This window comes from Papio anubis, chromosome 1 (assembly GCF_008728515.1).
Source record: "Papio anubis isolate 15944 chromosome 1, Panubis1.0, whole genome shotgun sequence".
NCBI classification, from domain to species: domain Eukaryota; kingdom Metazoa; phylum Chordata; class Mammalia; order Primates; family Cercopithecidae; genus Papio; species Papio anubis.
In genome coordinates, this window is record NC_044976.1 from 48,170,103 (window position 1) to 48,191,502 (window position 21,400).

At 35.8% G+C, this 21,400-nt stretch overlaps 1 protein-coding gene across 8 annotated transcripts in view; it reads right to left on the reverse strand.

Moving 5' to 3' along the window:
- Positions 1-21,400, reverse strand: part of AGBL4 (ATP/GTP binding protein like 4) — a 1,449,848-nt gene that overhangs the window by 1,138,278 nt on the left and 290,170 nt on the right. For 5 of the 8 annotated variants that reach the window (XM_017955920.3, XM_017955895.3, XM_017956009.3 and 2 more), the window contains one exon: positions 4,508-4,668. The exons of 1 other annotated variant lie outside the window; for it this stretch is intronic. In XM_017955920.3, the coding sequence (XP_017811409.1) occupies positions 4,508-4,668 (161 nt within the window). The remainder of the gene's footprint in view (positions 1-4,507; positions 4,669-21,400) is intronic. 2 more of the 8 variants (XM_017956028.3, XM_017956133.3) reach the window with 1 other exon arrangement.

A 21,400-nucleotide genomic window follows, 5' to 3' on the forward strand; every position in this document is an offset into this window, starting at 1 on the left:
ACACATCTATATAAAAGTGTGTATGTGTGCATGTGTATGTTTAAACTACATTATTTCTAATAATCCAAGAAATACTATATTGTTAAACAACACTTCTTTTTAAAGATTCTCCTATTACATACATCAGACGACAATCTGTTGGCACTCCCAGGTAAAACAGGATTGATGAATTGAGAAAAGGAGTCAAAATAATAACTCTATCTGTTTTGATGTCTCATGTTATTGCTGGAATGCAATTAATTTATGACTAGAGGCCTGAGACATTGCATGATATCCCATTTATCTGTGTGGAGTTTCAAAACAAGTGAGGAAAAAGTAACAATTTATCATGGATTTCTGAACACTGGAGTTTATAAAACAAAGCAAGAAATTCAAATAAAGGAACCTTATTCACTGCTGATAGGACAGCAAAATAGTGTAAACTTTCTGGCAACAATTTAGTATATGTGTAAAGAGTCTTTAAAATGTTCATATCCCTTTGCCTGTAAGTTCCGCTCATAAGAATTTATCCTAAGGAAGCAAAATAAAATTTGGGTAACATTTCCTGCATCAAGATGTTCACTACATTATTACTTATAACAACAACAAATGGAAAATAATCTTTATGACCAAGAATAATAAAATTGTATAATAGTAAAGAGCTATTAATATTTTATAGCCAATTTATCAAACTTTTGATAACAGAAAATTGCCTGTGATAATATTTAGGTTCTTTAGAAGCAAAACATGAAAATGCATATACAGTACAAATTTAATTATGCTCCAAGATAGAAAATAAATAAGTTTCGAAATAAATATGCCAAAAATATTAACAGTATTTGCTTCTAGTTAGTAAAATTGCAATTTGTGTGTGGGGGGGGGATGCTTTTTCTCTGCTTCAAATAATTATATTTCCCAGATTTACTACATTCTGCCTTGACTATTTTTACAATAAAGATGGGAAAAATAACTTCAAAAAGATTTTTAAAAAAATACAAAAAAGAAATAGAGCTTAATTAATCCAAGCGTATCATTTTATTTTCTCTTATTGGCTGAACTTTTAGCATATTTAAATAGGAAGATCTGCTTTCATATCACACAAGTGCTCTCAGCTGCATTAATAAATTTCCACTAAGAATATTTAATATCAGTTTTTTAGAGAGAAAATCACCTTTCCATAAAGGAATTTGGACATTTAGTTTTCACCGATTCTTGCGAATGCACTATTTAGCAACTACTTTCAGGGGTTAATATATCAGTCCTGGGATACAACACCATATGTGGCGAGCTTTTATTATTTCCTGGAAACATCAAGAAATATAATGCAAAAGCTAGACCTGTTTATACAATATATTTGATGTTGCAATTTTTAAAATTTATTTAATGGAGTCAGCCTGTGATGACTAATACATACATATTTTTTTGCCTGCTAGTAGTACCAAGACCTAAATAACGTTCTTGACTAGACTACACTTACGCAGGTCTCATTTTAACGGAAATTAGAGAGATGAAAAAAAAGATTATAGAAAGAGATGCTATAAAAACAGACCTCACAAGTCAAACTTCATAGTAAAACTATTTTCTTTAATGTAGACTACCATGAAAACAAATATCCTGTGAGCTAGAGATATATATTGTATCTTTCCTGCAGATCTCTATGCCTTCTTGAGACAGATTTCCATAATGTGATTACAGCTGATGAGGCAATGGCCTACAGAAAGAGGCTGATAAAAGCATCAGGCTCCAGGAAACCAGATAAACATGTTCATGATTTCTAATTGGAACAAGGATAGGACAGCACCTTATACTCAGACAGAATCCAGAGACAGGGAAAATATTGGTCTCTTCAACTTTAATAAATATGCATCCACAAAACAGACCCAACTGTCTTATAAGAAGAACCCTTTAAAAAACATTCATGTTACTTGCTTAATTAATTGATAGATAAGATTGCAAAAGAGGCTGTATGGCTTTAATATGTAATAAGTAAGTTATAACACTCTGGCAGAGACATTTTGAACAACAAAAACAACATCCTCGTAAACAAACTAGAAGACCAAAGAACATTGTATGAGAAGGTTGTCCAAAAGGCTATCTCAAGTAGTTTAACTGAAGGAACACATTTTTTCCTAACTCTCTTATCATCTCACCCCTCTACTCCTCCTTGTATAAGCTGTATAAAGATAAACTTTATAGACACTAAAGTGAAAGAAGAATGGGGCCAGGAATTTAATGTGACCCAGAGTTAAAGAAACAGTATAATTTCAGAGCTTCTGCTAAATCTCTATTTAGCAAAGAACATAATGAGGATAGATGATTCTCTTGTTTGAAAAGTAATTGGCCCCACTTCTTAGGAGTTAGTGGGTTCCTGGATCCAGCAGGCAAGCTGAGGGATGTGCTATGAAAAAAAAGAGGAAAAGAATAATTCCCTTTATGAATTTAGAAATCATGGCAGATTACATTGCTTTTAATAAAATGTTTTCCTTCCTTCATATGAATTTACTACACTGCTTCAGAATTATTGTTTGTTTTCCAGAGGTATGTGTTTGTGACAACCATAAGTTGCTGATATGAGATAGTAATATTAACAAAAGAATGAGAGAGGTAATGAAGAAAACCTCATAGGCGTCCCAAATTTGGAGTGAAAGATTCAGTCTAGTACATATGACTAAAGCCTCCTATTGTGGATTACACTCTCTAGATTCAGTAACACAGACTTTGGAAAACATACTTTAAGGATTATTGATTATCTTAGTGTAACAAGTAGGACAATCCTACAATCAGATGAACCCCTGTAGGTAAAGAGAGGGTTTTCCTAAGATCAGGAGAAAGAGAATGCCTACTGTTACTGTGAAAAACTGAAAAGGGAACTCTGCCATAGGAGAGTAAATAAAACCAAAAAGCAAAGCTAGGAACTAAAGTTTGTCCTTAAGAGGCTCTCTGTGTGTAGTGTAACTTTTTCTCCCCTTGTCCTAAAATTCTGAGACAAGTCAGATTTAGTAAATAATGTTCAGGGCTCTTCCCTAGATTTTATTCCCTCCTGTTAGCCCCTAAACTTTAGTAAATATTGCATACACTCAGTCTTGTGTCCATGGTGTTTTACAAAATTAAACTATAAAAGTAAAGTGGTTGTATTTGCACCCCCTTTTTACTGAAGCTAGCATGCCAGGAATAATATTGTATACAATAAGGCTCAGAGTCCCTAAATTCTAGACACTGGCCACTGTCTGACACCCAAGTCAAGTTGCAGTTGAGATAAAATGATGAGAAGCACAAAACCAGGGGATAGAACAAGCAGAATGGATTGACTCAGGAGAAGCTAAACTCCCTACTTTTTCCCAAATATGCTAGCAAAACACAACATAAAGTAAGAAGGTAGATGTTGGATTGTAGGACTATGTTTTCATCTGCTTAAAACAATCATACTCTCACTATGTGTACAGAGTTTCTGCAGAGTCTTTCATGATCAGTTGTCTCAATGCAACAGAATAATAACTGACATCTTACAATCTGAGTTTTATTAATGTTTATTCAAAGCATACGTTTTTAGTTCTCTTTATTTTCGTCAATACTCTCTCATGAAAAATAGGATTTCAAAGTATTATAAAAACGTGCACTATTAAAAAAATGTAGCTGAAGAAATTGTGGTTAAAAGCAGATTAATACATTCGAAATACAAGTTGAGCATCCCTAATCTGAAAATCGAAAATCTAAAATGCTCCAAAATCCAAAACTTTTTGAGCACTGAAATGATGCCACAAATAGAAAATAATAGTTTTTCATGGACAAAATTATTTGAAATATTGTATAAAATTACTTCCAGGCTATGTATATAAGATGTATATGAAACATAAATGAATTTCATGTGCAGACTTGGGTACCCTCCCCAAGATATCTCAGTATGTATTATTTATGCAAATATTTCAAAATCTGAAAAAAAAACTGAAACACTTCTGGTCCCATGCATTTAAGATAAGGTATATTTAACCTGTAAAAGGAAAGTCAGTACACAGAAACACAAGCAAAAATATTTTCCAGAATCACTAGAGAGGGCTGTAAATATGGTTCCAAGTTTCCCAGCAGCCAAAGCAAAGAGAAAATAGGATCAGTTACAAGAATCATATTGTTTTAAAGATATAAACACTCTGTTGTACGGAAGAAAAGCTTTCCTTCTGAAACTGAGACTTGTGAGAAATGTTTCTCACAGATCTTTATAAAGAAGAGAAAATAGAGAACAATACCCTTTGTAAACACATCAGCAAGTCTCTTCCAGTGTTTCCATATAGTGTCCCTCAAGGAATCCTAACATATCATGCTAATGCTTCAATCAGTAAGGAACACTTTATTCTCAGATGAAATATTTGTATTATTTAATAACCATCATATAACAAAAGTCAGCATATTGTACCTATTTCTCTGTATCTCTTGAACCAAAACTGTATCATTGCTGTGGATAAACAAGAATATATTCTTAATATAGTCATTATTTTGATATTCCTAAAAGAAGACAAAAGCATAATAGTCTTACCAAAACCACTCTGAAGGTATCCACTATTTCCCTCACCTGTGATTCTTTCACATTTTCAACAGTAAAGTTGAACCAGACTCGGAATCGTGGATTACAGGTGTCCGGCCTAATGAACAGATCATACTCAAACTCAGAGACCTGGTCCACCCGGCCCAGGTTACCTGGTAATAAAAATTAAGAGAACTGTGTTTTAATAGAAGTTCATGCAGCTCAATGGTACACACATTTAAATATTATGCTCTCTGACAGTGGCATTTGTCAACATTCAGTACTTGAAGGTTCAGTGTTCACAATCCATAGGGCTGCCAAGTCTGAATGCAGCCCAGAGTAAGAAAAGCTTTCAGCTAGGCCAGGCTGTGGTGCAAGCTTCTCTGTCTGGCCCTTCTAACCCAGATCCTTTTGTGCTACAGGTGTCTTTTACAGACCAGAATATTATATAAAGCCTGTGGTACGCCCCTATAAACCAAGAGAAGAATCGCAAACTTCGGTTTCTTACTTAGAAAAGTGAGGATGGTAATACCTTACGTATTTTGTATTAAGCTTTATAGTATACAAACTACATTGGATCTTATTTAATTTTTACAACAGGCATATATGGTTTGTACTGAGCTTCTTATATCCTAAACTTCTATCAAAATATGTTAAAAAATATATAGAGTAAGGTTTATATATATATAGAGAGAGAAGTAATTGCTACATAAGAATAACACAATCATGAAACTTAATTTCCATTTTCTCCATCAACAGAACTAACAGTTATGTAGAAAATATGTAAACTTAGGTGTTATCTACATTTTCCATATTGTCTCTCCTATTTCTCACTGATAGTCTAATGAGCAGTGAATTACCAAAAATGTTAATAACAGAATGGGATTAAGTAAAGCAGAGTCTGGTGAATTCGCAAACCAGATGATCGACAGCTAGAGAAGAGTGAAGATGACTACAGACAGCAACAAAGCAATTGAGTGGAAAGTTAGTATTGTATTGCTCTAGAAGAACACAGCAATATACTGCTTTAAAATGAGCTCTAGTGTGTATACCTCCAAAAGAACACTCAAAAATAAACTTTAACCTTATACAACACCAAAGTTTTGAATTACTTCTTTCACTAGTTCTGTTGGCATGTCACCTGTTTTTCTGAGTACCAATTATGCTATAATAGACAAAGTATTAGCCCAGGAATCCTGGATTTTAGTCCAATTGACACACTGTGTGACAAGCAATGGGCAAGATATTTACTCTCTGAGCGTCATCTAAAAAATGAGAATATCAATTTACATAACCTCTAAGGTATTTTCTGCTGTAACATTATTTGGCTGCCTGATTCTAAGACTGATCAGACAGTGACAATGACAAGATACATTTCGTCTCAAACTGTATTAATTAGCCTTAGGGTTGCTTATATCTGTTCTCATTAAAATGAGGCCTGAGAAGCTAGACTGGAGGACAGTCACCTCTAGTTAAGTATACATATATTTAAAATTTTGCATTGATATGAAAGTACAAACATAGTGACTAAAGACTTTAATGTTTATTTTTCTAGTTTCCATTATATTCAGAATTCTCAAGATTTATGAATTAAATTGTTTCTTTCAACTAGCATAAAAAAATGTTTACTAAGCCTTATGTTAGGTAAAGTTTCTGAATTAAATTGTTTCTTTCAACTACTATAATAAAAAATGTTTACTAAGCCTTATGTTAGAGAGGCAAGATATTTGTTACACAATGGTACTGAATTTGGAGTCAGAAGAGCTAGTTTAGTTTTAGTTCTGGAACTAACTAAGCAACTTTATAGACAATTCACTTAACCTCTTCCAACATCTGTTTCCTCAACTATAAAGTTAGAATCATATTAATAGAAATATGAAAATTTATTTCTATGCCAATTACTATGAACACTACTTGAAATTAACATATATAATTTATATGAATATTAAGTTTTGATAGAAAATTAAAGTTTTCTGAGCATTTCTACATGCCACATACTGTGCTAAATGTTAAACGAACTAACATATTTGATCCTCACAACTCCTATGAGGTAGGGACCATTACTATCCCCATTTTACATGTGAGAAAACCAAGGTACAGAGAACTTACCCAAAGTTATATAGCAAGTAAACAAGTAAAAGTCACATTTAGGATTTGAATTCAAGCAACTTGGCTCTAACCACTAGACAATATAGCTCTCTACCTAACAGAGCTGGTAGGAATAATAAACAAATAATATAAATTGAAAGCACATTATAAGTGATAAGGCTTAATAAAATTACTATTCTTAACAAGAAGTTGAAAAGGTACTTTTTTCCCTCTAAAAGTTCATGATCTAAAAATTAAATATTAATATTCACTTCAATATTCAAAAGAATGCAGATTTGCATTTTGTTCTTAATATTAAAACAGTATAAATGGGTTCCGATAAACAATAACATCTTAAAATTACTGCTGCATATAGTGTTAATAATAATGCACCATATGTGTCTAGAAATTTATAGTTTCAAAATGATGACATCTTTTATATTATTAAATCCTCACCATGACCCAGTGATAAGTAAACTGAAACCCAGAAATCTTTAGTTCTTGCTTAAGTTCATGTTTTAAAGCACCCCAGGGTGAGACCTTAAATTAAAGACTTCTGATTTCATTATGTTTTTCTCTCAGAATCTACCATAGCTACAACCAATTCATTTATTAAGCCATTTAACCAGTAATTCATTCAAAAGGCACTATGTTTTGTGTTTTTTATAAAAGAGACTAGATAGTATCAAACATACACTTTCTTTGTGCTCATTAAGCTTATAGTCTGAAAGAATAGTGAATATCTGGTCTTTGGCCTTCTGTAACTATTCTGTTGACCTTCTTCATCATTCTTGTGATGAGCATTCTCTGTATGGGTGTGTGTGTACATAAATAATACTTTCCTTATATGCAATTAAGTGCCAGTTTATGGCCTTCTGAAAATAACTATTTCAAAATAAGTTAATAATGCCTCCATATCATCTAGTTCTCTTTCATTAAATGAAACACAAGGAAAGAAAACAATCTAAAACATATAGGTAGGACAAATATAACACAAAACGTAAGCTGTAGATTTTATACCCAACTGTATCACTAAATGTGTTATATGTAAAATGATTAAAATTAAAATTAAGACAAAATGGATGAACCTGGACTACATTATGCTAAGTTAAATAAGCCAGATGCAAAAACAAAAATGTTGCATGACTTCACTTATATGTAGAATCTACAAGGAAAAAAAGCCAAACACACAGAAATAGAAAACAGAATGGTGGTTATCAGGGGCAGATGGTGGTGGACAAAATGAGATATGTAGGTCAAAGAATAGAAAATCACAGTTATGTACGATGACCAAACCTAAAGATCATGTACAGCATGAGGATTATAGTTAATAATATTATGTAATATACTGGAAATGTGCTAAGAAAGTAGATTTTAGTTGCTTTTACCATGCATACATATACCAAAAAAAGTTAACTATATGAGATAATGAATATGATAATTTGCTTGACTTTGGTAGTCATTGCATTATGTATATCTAAACATAATGTTCTACATCTTATATATATACATATATATATAATAAAATAATTTTTTAAATAAAAGACAAAATTTCATTTTGGATATAATACCAACTATATTTTGCTTATAAACACAAGCTTTACTTTTAGGAGAACAAAAAGATTGAAAATAGACAAAACATTTTAACAGAAAAGCACTATCAATAAGAAGGCAAATGTAACTATATTTATACCAGATAACATAGACTATAAATCAAGTAACATTACTAGAAATGAATAGGGGTATTTCATGATGAGAAAGGGTAATTCCACCAAGAACATATAAAAACATTAAAAGGATGGATGTGGGATAGATAGATAGATAGATAGATAGATAGATAGATAGATAGATAGATCTTTAAAGTATGTAAGTAAAAATTTGGACAAAATTAAAAACATAGATTAATCTAGAATCAAAATGAGAAAATGTAACACACCAATACTCCTTACTTCATAAAAATACCAAAAGAAATATTCAGCAAAGGATTGAGATAATTTAAAAACATGATTTAAAAATACCTAGTTTTAATTAGGGAAACACATCGCATTTATAGAACTAAATAATATACATTCTTTCACATGTACATGATGTTCTTTTCCTCAAAATCCGACTATATGTTGGTCCATAAAACAAGTCCCAACTAATTTCAAAGGAGGATATCATACTGCACGTGTTCTTCATTTCAGTGATAGTATTTTAAACTGAATTGTGTTCAACATGTGAGAATCAAAATGTGTAAAATATAGCTAAATCCACCTTAAGATGTAAATTTATAAACCATACATGTGCATACATACATATATAGTTACAGATGAATAATTTTTCAGTGATTTATACATGTGGCTAAAGATCAATGATCTATGCTTCTATTTTAAAAGGTAAAAAGAACAGTATTTCAAAACAAAAAGCAGAGGGTAGCAAAAAGAACAGAAAATGTTAAAAAAAAATTCTCTGAATATAATCTCTAAAATTTTAAATGTGAAAGTTTGATGCTTTGAAATAGACTTTAATATTAAAAACTCTAGCAAAGCTCACCAAGAAGAAATAAACCACATATTATTAATACCAAAATAATAAAAGAGATTGAATTCATCAGATGGTAAAATAGGTGATTTTAGCTCTAATACCCCCAGATAAATACTGGTTTAATAAGCATTCATGGTGGTGCCCGTAATCCCAAGTACTTGGGAGGCTTAGGCAGGAGAATCTCTTTGAACCTAGAAGGTGTGATGTAGTAAGCCAAGATGGCGCCACTGCACTCCAGCCTGGTAAATAGAGTGAGACTCTGTCTCAAAAAAAAAATGTATACATTAAGATTTGCTAAGACAGTAGGATCTTATGTTAAGTATTTTTATCACAAAATAGTAATAATATATAAAGAAAGCAGAATGAAACTTTTGGAGGTGATGGATATATTTATGGATGAGTCTGTGGTAATGGTTTCACAGATGTATAGTAATCTCCAAACCCACTGTTGTATACAAATAAATATGTGCAGCTTTTTGTATGTCAATCATACCTCAAAAGTGGGATTTAAAGAAAATAATACTTGGGGAAAAGGAAAAGAGCAAAACAAACCCAAAGAAAGCAACAAAGATAACACAAAAACAAGAGCAGCATCTGAGCAGGACAGGCACTAACTGATAAGAATTCACAGAAACACTGTGATGATGGACATGAAAACATTTTTACATGATCTCACACCAGTTGTGAAATGGTGACTACAAAGTCAGAAACAACAGGTGCTGAGAGGATGTGGGAGAAATAGGAACACTTTTACACTGTTGGTGGGATTGTAAACTAGTTCAACCATTATGTTTCAGCATGGCGATTCCTCAAGGATCTAGAACTAGATGTACCATATGACCCAGCCATCCCATTACTGGGGATATACCCAAAGATTGCCCTCACGCCGTTACCGCCAACAACGCAGCTCACGCCAACCATCCGTCAACTCGAATCAACCCAAATGTCCATCAGTGACAGATTGATTAAGGAAAATGCGGTACATATACACCATGGAATACTATGCAGCCATAAAAAAGGATGAGTTTGTGTCCCTTTGTAGGGACATGGATGCAGCTGGAAACCATCATTCTTAGCAAACTATCACAAGAACAGAACCAAACACCCATGTTCTCACCTATAGGTGGGAACTGAACAATGAGATCACTTGACCTGTGGAAGGGGAAACATCACAATAACCGGGCCTATCATTGGGAGGGGGTAGTGGGAGGGATTGCATTGGGAGTTATACCTGATGTAAATGACGAGTTGATGGGTGCAGCACAACAACATGGCACAAGTATACATATGTAAATAAACCTGCACGCTGGTGTACATGCACCAAGCAAATCCTAAAGTATAATAATAATAAATAAATTAAAAAACAAGAGTAGAAATAAATGACATAGAGAATAGAAAACATTACTGAAAGCCACAAACACACAAAATTGGGTCTAATTGGAAGGATCAACAAAATTGGACCACTTAAATTCATTGATTGTCTAACAAAAAAGAGAGAAGACTCTAATTTGTAAAATCAGAAATTAAACAGAGGGACACTATAAACCAACTGTACGCCAAAAATTAAATAACCTAAATGAAATACATTTGTTGTTTTAACAGAAAAGCACTATCAGTAAGAAAGCAAATGTAACTATACTTATATCAGACAACATAGACTATAAATCAAGTAACATTACTAGAAATGAATAGGGTATTTCATGATGAAAAACGGTAATTCCACCCAAGAACATATAAAAACATTAAAAAAAATATAGATAGATAGATAGATAGATAGATAGATAGATAGATAGATAGATAGATAGATATTTAAAGTACATTGTCTAGAAAAGACAACAACCAAAGTTGACTAAAAATAAATATGGATACCTGAATAGATCTAAAACAAGTAGTATTAAATTAACAATCAAAAAACTTCCCACCAGGAAAATTCTATGTCCAGATGTTCTCACGGGTAAATTCTGTAAAATTAAAACTTGTTAAAAAATTAACACCGGCCGGGCGCTGTGCCTGCCTGTAATCCCAGCACTTTGGGAGGCCGAGATCGGGCTGGATCACGAGGTCAGGAGATCGAGACCATCGTGGCTAGCAACAGTGAAACCCCTGCCTCTACTAAAAAAATATAAAAACTAGCCGGGCGCAGGTGGCGGCTCTGCAGTCCCAGCTTACCGAGGCTGAGGCAGGGAGAATGGCGTGAACCCGGGAGGCTGAGCTTGCAGTGAGCCGATCCCGCCACTGCACTCCAGCCTGGGCGACAGAGCGAGACTCCGGGCCAAAAAAAAAAAAAAAAAAATTAAAAAATGATTAACAACTATTATTGGCTGGGCGCGGTGGCTCAAGCCTATAATCCCAGCACTTTGGGAGGCCAAGGCAGGCAGATCACAAAGTCAAGAGATCGAGACCATCCTGGCCAACAGGGTGAAACCCTGTCTCTACTAATAATACAAAAATTAGCTGGGCGTGGTGGTGCATGCCTGTAGTCCCAGCTACTTGGGAGGCTGAGGCAGGAGAATCACTTGATCCTGGGAGGCAGAGATTGCAGTGAGCCGAGATCGCGCCACTGCACTCCAGCCTGGTGACAGAGCAAGGCTCCGTCTCAAAAAAATAAAATAAAATAAAATAACACCAATTCTTAATAAACTCTTACAAAAAAAAAAAAAATGAAGAAAAGATAACACTTTCAAACTCATTCTATGAAACCAGGATTACCTGGATCCTAAAATCAGATGGAGACATCATGATGACAAAAACAAAAACAATAACAATAAAAAATACGGAACAACATCCCTATAAATATAAACTCAAAAATTTTCAAAGAAATACTTCAAATGAATCTAGCAACATAGAAAATGATTATACACCATGACAGGTGAGATTTATCCCAGAAATTCAAAGTTGGTGCAACACACGAAAATCAACTAATGCAATACAACACATTATTAAAATAAAGGCCAAAAACACATGGATCATCTAATAGATGCAGAAAATCATCTGACAAAATCTTACATATTTCATGATAAGAATACTTGAGACAAATGAATACAAGGGACCTTCCTCAAACTCATAAAGGGTATATTTGAAAAAATACACAGCTAACAAGCCCACTTACTGGTGAAAGACTGAACATTTTCCCTCTAAGATCAGGGAGAAGATAAGCATCTTTGCTTTTGCCATTTCTATTCAAAATTGTAGTGGAGATTCCAGGAAGGATAAATATGCCAGAAAAAAAAAAGCCATTCATATTGAAAAGGAAGAAATAAAATTATTTCTTTTTGCAGATGACATAATTTTTATACAGAAAAACCTAAGGAATCCACATACAAAAAAAAACTATTTGAGCTAAAAAAACAATTTCAGTAAAGTTTCAGAATGCAATCCATATACAAAATCAACTGTATCTCTATATGCCAACAATGAACATTCTGAAAATAAAATAAACAATTCCATTTACAATAGCATCAAAATAATACTTAGTATAAGTTAACAAAAGGAATGTCAATAGATTTAATCCTAGAAGGCAAGGTTCTTTTAACACTTAAAAAGCAAGCAACACAATTCACCATACGGACAAAATAAAGGAAAATAACCTTAAGATTATTTCAGTAGATGCTGAAAAAACATTTGACAAATTCCACACGCATTCATGATTTAAAAAAAAAAAAAAAAAAAACTTCCATCAAACTTCAACTGCTAGCAAACTTCCTGATATTGACAAAGGGCATGAATTGAAAACAAAAATGTAGCACTAATACCATACTTAATGGTATAATATTTAATTATCCAAGATCAAGCATGTAAGGTGTCTTATTCAACATTATTATAAAGACCCAAGCTGTTGCAATAGAGCAAGAAAAAGAAATAAAAGACATAAAGATTAGGAAGGAGGAAATAATACTAGAACTTTCTGTACTTAAAGATGATAGTGTTATTTACATAGATTTTTCTATGTAAAGAATAGAAAATTGACAACATAACTACTTGAGCCAATAAATAAATTTAGCAAAGTCACAGATACAAAGTGAATATATGAAAATAACTGCACTAGCAACAAGCAATGGCACTACCAGCAAAAAATTAAAAATAAAATTTTAAGGATCTCATTCATGGTTGAAACAAAAAAACCACAAGATACCTAGAAATAAATCTAACCAGATATCCAAGTCTTCTGCACTAAAAACTACAAAATATTATTGAGAGAATTTGAAGAATACCTTAAAATGGTATTTCTCTCCAACGTATGTATATAGATTCAGAGGAACGACAATGAAATTCTGGAAGCCTTTTTGTAGAAATTGATTATCTCATTTTACATTGTATGTGAAAATGTAATATAATATCATAAAAGCAATTTTAGTGAAAACTGTTATAAATTTAGTAATCAAGACAGTTTGGTATTTCAAAATGATAGACCTATACAGGTATGAAACAGAATGGAGAGTCCAGAAATAGGCCCACATATTTATGAGTAATTTACTTTAACAAAGATGATAAGGCAATTTAATAAAGAAGTAAGTATTTTAAAGAGTAATGTTCAATATAAATAATGAACCCTTACTGAAAATCTTATACAAAAATTACCTCAAAATGGATCATAGACCCAAATGTAAAACTCAAAATTATAACGTGTAGAAGAAAATATAAAAGAATGATACTGCCTAGCTTTTCTTCTAAGTTTTTTATTGTTCTAGTTCTTACCTTTAAATTTTTAATCCATCTTGAGTTAATTTTTGTGTAAGGTGTAAAAAGGGGGTACAGTTTGAGTTTTCTGCATATGGCTAGCCAGTTTTCCCAACACCATTTATTAAATAGGGAATCCTTTCCCCATTGTTTGTTTTTGTCAGGTTTGTCAAAGATCAGATGGTTGCAGATGTGTGGTGTTATTTCTGAGGCCTCTGTTCTGTTCCATTGGTCTATATATCTGTGTTGGTACCAGTACCATGCTGTTGGGGTTACTCTAGCCTTGTAGTATAATTTGAGGTCAGGTACTGTGATGCCTCCAGCTTTGTTCTTTTGCTTAGGATTGTCTTGAATATATGGGATCTTTTTTGGTTCCATATGAAATTTAAAGTAGTTTTCTAATTCTGTGAAGAATGTCAATGGTAACTTGATGGGAATAGCATTGAATCTATAAATTACTTTGGGCAGTATGTTCATTTTCACAATATTGATTCTTCATATCCATGAGTATGGAATGTTTTCCCACTTGTTTGTGTCCTCTCTTATTTCCTTGAGGAGCAGTTTGTAGTTCTACTTAAAGAGGTTCTTCACATCCCTTGGAAGTTGTATTTCTAGGTACTTGTTCTCTTTGTAACAATTGAGAACGGAACTTAACTCATGATTTGGCTGTTTGTCTATTATCGGTATATAGGAATGCCTGTGAGTTTTGCACATTGATTTTATATCCTGTGACTTTGCTGAAGTTGCTTTTCAGCTTAAGAATATTTTGAGCTGAGACAAAGAGGTTTTCTAAATATACAGCCATGTCACCTGCAGAGACAATTTGACTTCCTCTCCTCCTATTTGAATACCCTTTATTTCTTTCTCTTGCCTGATAGCCCTAGCCAGAACTTTCAATACTATGTTGAATAACAGTGGTGAGAGAGGGCATCCTTGTATTGTGCCAGTTTTCAAAGATAATGTTTCCAGCTTTTGCCCATTCAGTACGATATTGGCTGTGGGTTTGTCAAAAATTGCTCTTATTACTTTGAGATACATTCCATCAATACCTATTGAGTGTCTTTTAGCATGAAAGGGTGTTGAATTTTATCGAAGGCCTTTTCTGCATCTATTGATATAATCATGCGGTTTTTGTCATTGGTTCTGTTTACGTGATGGATTACATTCATTGATTTGCGTATGTTGAACCAGCCTTGTATCCCAGGGATGAAGTCAACTTGATCGTGGCAGATAAGCTTTTCAGTGTGCTGCTGGATTCGGTTTGCCAGTATTTTATTGAGGATTTTCCCATCGATGTTAATCAGGGATATTGGCCTGAAATTTTCTTTTTTTGTTGTGTCTGCCAGGTTTTGGTATCAGAATGAAGCTGGCCTCATAAAATGAATTACAGAGGAGTCCCTCTTTTTCTATTATTTGAAATTGTTTTAGAAGGAATGGTACCAGCTCCTCTCTGTACTTCTGGTGGAACTTGGCTGTGAATCTGTCTAGTCCTGGACTTTTTTTGGTTGGTAGGCTCTTAATTACTTCCTCAACTTCAGAACATTTTATTGGTCTAATTCAGGGATTTGACTTCTTCCTGGTTTAGTCTTGGGAGGGTGCTTGTGTCCAGGAATTCATCTATCTCATCTAGATTTTCTAGTTTATTTGCATAGAGGTGTTTAAAGTATTCTCTGATGGTAGTTTGTATTTCTGTGGGATCAGTAGTGATATCCTCTTTATCATTTTTTATTGTGTTTATTTGATTCTTCTCTCTTTTCTTCATTAGTCTGGCCAGCGGTGTATCTATTTTGTTAATCTTTTCAAACAACCAGCTCCTACATTCATTGATTTTTTTGAAGGGTTTTTTGGGTCTCTATCTCCTTCAATTCTGCTCTGATCTTAGTTATTTCTTGCCTTCTACTAGCTTTTGAATTTGTTTCCTCTTGCTTCTCTAGTTCTTTTAATTGTGATGCTAGGGTGTCAATTTAGATCTTTCCTGCTTTCTCATGAGGGAATTTAGGGCTATAAATTTCCCTCTAAACACTGCTTTAGCTATGTCCCAGAGATTCTGGTACGTTGTCTCTTTGTTCTCATTGGTTTCAAAGAACTTCTTTATTTCTGCCTTAATTTTATTTACCCAGTAGTCATTCAGGAGCAGGTTGTTCAGTTCATAGGTAGTTGTGTGGTTTTGAGTGAGTTTCTTAACTCTGAACTCTAATTTCATTGCACTGTGGTCTGAGAGACTGTTTCTTGTGATTTCTGTTCTTTTGCATTTGCCGATGAGTGTTTTACTTCCACTTATGTGAGCAATTCTAGAATAATTGTTATGTCATGCTGAGAAGGATGTATATTCTGTTGATTTGGGTAGAGAGTTCTGTACATGTCTATAAGAGAGTTCTGCTTGGTCCATAGCTGAGTTCAAGTCTTGAATATCCTTGTTAGTTTTCTGTCTCGCTGATCTGTATAATATTGACAGTGGGTTGTTAAAATCCCCCACTATTACTGTGTGGGAGTCTGTCTCTTTGTAGATCTCCAAGAACTTGCTTTAAGAATTGGATGCTCCTGTATTGCATACATATATATTTAGGATAGTTAGCTCCGTTATTGTGTTGATCCCTTTACCGTTACGTAATGCACTTCTTTGTCTTTTGTTTTATCTTTGTTGGCTAAAAGTCTGTTTTATCAGAGACTAGGATTACAACCCTTGCTTTTTTTTTTTTTTTTTTTTTTTTGCTTTTCATTTTGTTGGTACCTATTCCTAGATCCCTTTATTTTGAGCCTATGTGTGTCTTTGCACGTGAAATGAGTCTCATGAATATAGCACAAAGATGGATCTTGACACTTTATCTAATTTGCCAGTCTGTGTCTTTTAACTGGGGCATTTAGTCCGTTTACATTTGAGGTTAGTATTGTTATATGTTATTTTGACATTGTCATTATGATGCTAGCTGGTTATTTTGGCTACTGGTGGGATGCAGTTTCTTCATAGTGTCCATGGTCTCTACATTTTGGTATGGTTTTGCAGTAGCAAGTACTGATTTTTCCTTCCCCTATTTAGTGCTTCCTTCAGCAGCTCTTGTAAGGCAGGCCTGGTGGTGACAAAATCCCTCAGCATTTGATCGTCTATAAAGGATTTTATTTCTCCTTCCCTTATAAGCTTAGTTTGGCCGATATGAAATTCTGGGTTGAAAATTCTTTTCTTTAAGAATGTTGAGTATTTGCCCCCACTATCTTCTGGCTTGTAGGGTTTCTGCAGAGACATCCCCTGTTAGTCTGATGGGCTTCCTTTTGTAGGTAATCCAACCTTTCTTTCTGGCTGCCCTTAACATTTTTTCCTTCATTTCAACCTTGGTGAATCTGATGATTATGTGTCTTGGGGTTGCTCTTCTTGAGGAGTATCTTTGTGGTGTTCTCTGTATTTCCAGAATTTGAATGTTGATCTGCCTCACTAGGTTGGGGAAGTTCTCCTGCATAATATCCTGCAGGGTGTTTTCCAACTTGGTTCCATTCTCCCCCTCATTTTCAGGTACACCAATCAAATGTAAATTTGGTCGTTTGACACAGTCCGATACTTCTTAGAGGCTTTATTCATTTATTTTCATTCTTTTTCTCTCTAATCTTGCCTTCACATTTTATTTCATTAAGTTGAGCTTCAATATCTGATATACTTTCTCCTGCTTGATCGATTTGGCTATTGATACTGTGTATGCTTCACACAGTTCTCGTCCTGTGTTTTTCAGCTCCATCAAGTCATTTGTGTTCTTCTCTAAACTGGTTATTCTAGTTAGCAGCTCCTGTAACCTTTTATCAAGGTTCTTAGCTTCCTTGCATTGGGTTAGAACATGCTCCTTTAGCTCAGAGGAGTTTGTTATTATCCATCTTCTGAAGTCTACTTCTGTCAATTCATCAAACTCATTCTCCATCCAGTATTCTTCCCTTGCTGGCGAGGAGTTGTGATCCCTTGGAGGAGAGGAGGCAGTCAGTTTTTTGAATTTTCAGAATTTTTGGACTGGTTTTTCCTCATCTTCATGGATTTGTCTACATTTGGTCTTTTATGTTGGTGACCTTTGGATGGGATTTTTCCATGGACATCCTTTATGTTGATGATATTGCTCTCTGTTTCCTAGTTTTCCTTTTAAGAATCAGGCCCTTATTCTGAAGGTCGACTTGAGTATGCTGGAGGTTCACTGCGGATGCTGTTTGCCTGGGTATCACCAGCAGAGCCTGCAGAACAGCAAAGATTGCTGCCTACTCCTTCCTCTAGAACCTTCTTCCCAGAGCGACACCTGCCAGATGCCAGGCAGAGCTCTACCATACGAGGTGTCTGCTGACCCCTGCTATGAGATGTCTCTCATGCAGGAGGTACGGGGGTCAAGGACTCAACTGACCAGGCACTCTATCTCTTAGCAGAGCTCAAGTGCTGTGCAGGGAGACCTGCTGCTCTCTTCAGAGCTGGCAGGCAGGAAGGTTTGTATCTGCTGAAGCTGTGGCCACAGCTGCCCCTTCCTCCGGGTGCTCTGTCCCAGAAAGATGGGAGTTTTATCTCTAAGCCCCTGACTGGGGCTGCTGCCTTCCTTTCAGAGATGCCCTGCCCAGAAGGGAGGAATCTGGAGAGGCAGTCTGGCTACAGCAGCTTTGCAGCACTGTGGTGGGCTCCATCCAGTTCGAACTTCCTGGAGGCTTTATTTATACTGTGAGGGAAACACCACCTACACAAGCCTCAGCAATGATGGATAGCCCTTTCCACACCAAGCTCAAGTGTTGCAGGAAAACTTCACATGGCTATGCTGGCAGCAAGACTTTGAAGCCAGAGAATCTAGGAAATACGATTCAGGACATAGGCATGGACAAAGACTTCATGACTAAAACACCAAAAGCAATGGCAACAAAAGCCAAAATTGACAAATAGGATCTAATTAAACTAAAGAGGTTCTGTACAGCAAAAGAAACTATCATCAGAGTAAAAAGGCAATCTATAAAACGGGAGAAAATGTTTGCAATCTATCCACCTGACACAGGGCTAATATCCAGAATCTACAAGGAATTTAACAAATTTATGAGAAAAAACAAACAACCTCATCCAAAAGTGGGTGAAGGATATGAACAGATACCTCTCAGAAGAAGACATTTATGCAGCCAACAAGCATATGAAAAAAAGCTCATCATCACTGGTCATTAGAGAAATGCAAATCAAAACCAAAATAGATACCATCTCATGCCAGTTAGAATGGCAACCATTAAGAAGTCAGGAAACAACAGATGCTGGAGAGGATGTGGAGAAACAGGAACACTTTACACTGTTGGTGGGAGTATAAATTGGTTAAACCATTGTGGAAGACAGTGTGGCAATTCCTCAAGGATCTGGAACTTCTGGGAAATACCTGAATTTGACCCAACAATCCCATTATGGATATCTATCTAAAGTTATGAAGTCATTCTACTGTAAAGACCACATGCATGTTTTGTTGAGAACATTCTGGCAACAAAGATAGCAGAATAGTGGTACCCATCGTGATAGACTAGATAAAAGAGAAATGTGGCCGGGTTCTGCTTGAACCAGGTGGCTGAATAGGAACAACTCCGGTCAACCAGTGAAAGCACGAGGCAAGGTGGTTTCCTGCATTTCAACTGGTGCAGTTCATCTCTCACTGGGAGTCTGCCGGAGAAATCAGTGCTGGGTCAGCTAGCAGCCACAAGCCAGGCTAGGCTTGGGGCAGGCGTAGCTCACCAGAGCCCATGAGGGGAAGGAATCCCTTTTCCTAGCCAGAGCTGACCACACATAACACCACCCAGTCCAGAGCTGCTCCCAGCTGTACTGTGCTTTTAGAAACAGGCCTCAGGAGATTATATCCCACACCCACCTGGCCAGGAGAGTCCCACACCCACCCAGGCCTCCTCATTGCTGCTAGCACAGCAGTCCTGCCATCTATAAGCAAGGCAGCAGCCAGGCTGGAGAGGCAGCCCCCCATTGCTGAGGCAAGTAGGTGTGCAAGCCTCTGGGAAAATAAACAGGTGGGCTCACATGGCTCAAGGCTTCACCTGTCTCTGTAGACTACACCTCTCGGGACAGGAAGGCACAGCTACAGCAACAAAAGCAGCAGGAAACCTCTGCAGGCATGAAATGGCTACCATCTGAAGGCGGTGGGAGGATCTGGCAGGGGTTGAGATCTGAGGACAGACTACCTGCTCAGGTATAGGTCCCCAGCCTGAGTAGCCCTAAGCGGGAGACATCCACACAAGGGCAGTCTGACCTCACAGAGTTGATGCACCTAGAGGCTTCTAAAGCAAAAGAATCAGACAAAGATTTCGCTATTCAGCAATAAACCTCATCTTCTGCAGCCTCTGCTGCTGACACACCCAAAACAAACAGGGTGGTGGGCCTCAAACCGTCTCCAGCGAGACCTCAAAGCCCCAGGGGTCTGACTGTTAGAGAAAGAAAACTATCAAACAGGAAGGACACCTGCCTGAAACCCAACAATCGTCACCATCATCAAGACTAGAAGCCAGATCAAAACCACAAAGATAGAAGGAAAAAAGCAGGGCAGAAAAGCGTTCTAGGTCTCAAAAAGAATAGGCATCTCTGGCAGCTCATATAGCTCAGCAGGATAAAGCTGGGAGAATGACTGTGGCCGAGATGAGAGAACTTCAGTCATCGAGCTTTATAAGAGCCTAAAAAGGAGGAATTACGTGCAAACAAAGAAGCTAAAATCTTGAAAAAGTGGAAAGGGTGTTAAATAGAGTAATTGAAAATGCAGGGAGGTCATAGTGAAAGAGATATAGAAACCATGAAGCGAGGAAATATGTGACAAATGCGCAAAACTGATACGAACTCGATCAACTGGAAAGAAAATGCATCGAATTGAGGATCAAATGAATGAAATGAAACAGAAAGAAACCTAAAAGAAAAAAGAAGAAAAAGAAATGAACGAAACACCACGAAATGGGATTATGTAAAGGGTAAATCCATTCGTTGAGATTGCCTAAAGTGAGAAAATGAACCAAGTTGGAAAACACTCTTCAGGATATCCGGGGAGGCACTGCGCTAATTGAGGGCAGGCCAACATTCAATCCAGGAAATACAGAAGGCATACAAAAGATACTCTAAAGAGAAGAACAACTCCAAGACACATAATTGCAGATTCACCAAGAAAGTTGGAAATGAGAAAGAAAAATGTTAAGAAGACAGCAAGAGAAAGGTCGGGTTACACCCCTGAGGGAGAAGCCCATCAGACTAGCTGTGAATCTCTAGGCAGAAACTCCCCAAACCAGAGAGAAGTGGGGCCAATATTCTCAGCATTCTTAAAGAAAAGAATTTTGGCCAGAATTTCCTTCCCGTGAAAACTAAGTTTCACTGAGAGCAGAGGAAGAGAATAAAATCCTTGTCACAGACAATGAGGAATTCCTAAATAACTTGGCTATACAAAGAGACTCTGAAGGAAACATAAACATGAAAGAATGTGTTTCCAATACTGTAGAAACATGCCAAAATATAGAACTATCTGAGGCTGAGAGCTGCATCAACTATGAGCAAAATAGCAATTAATATCATAATGGCAGGATCAAGTTCACATAACAATATTAACTTTAATAAATGAAGTGGACTAAATGCTCAATTCAAGGAGCCACAGACTGGCA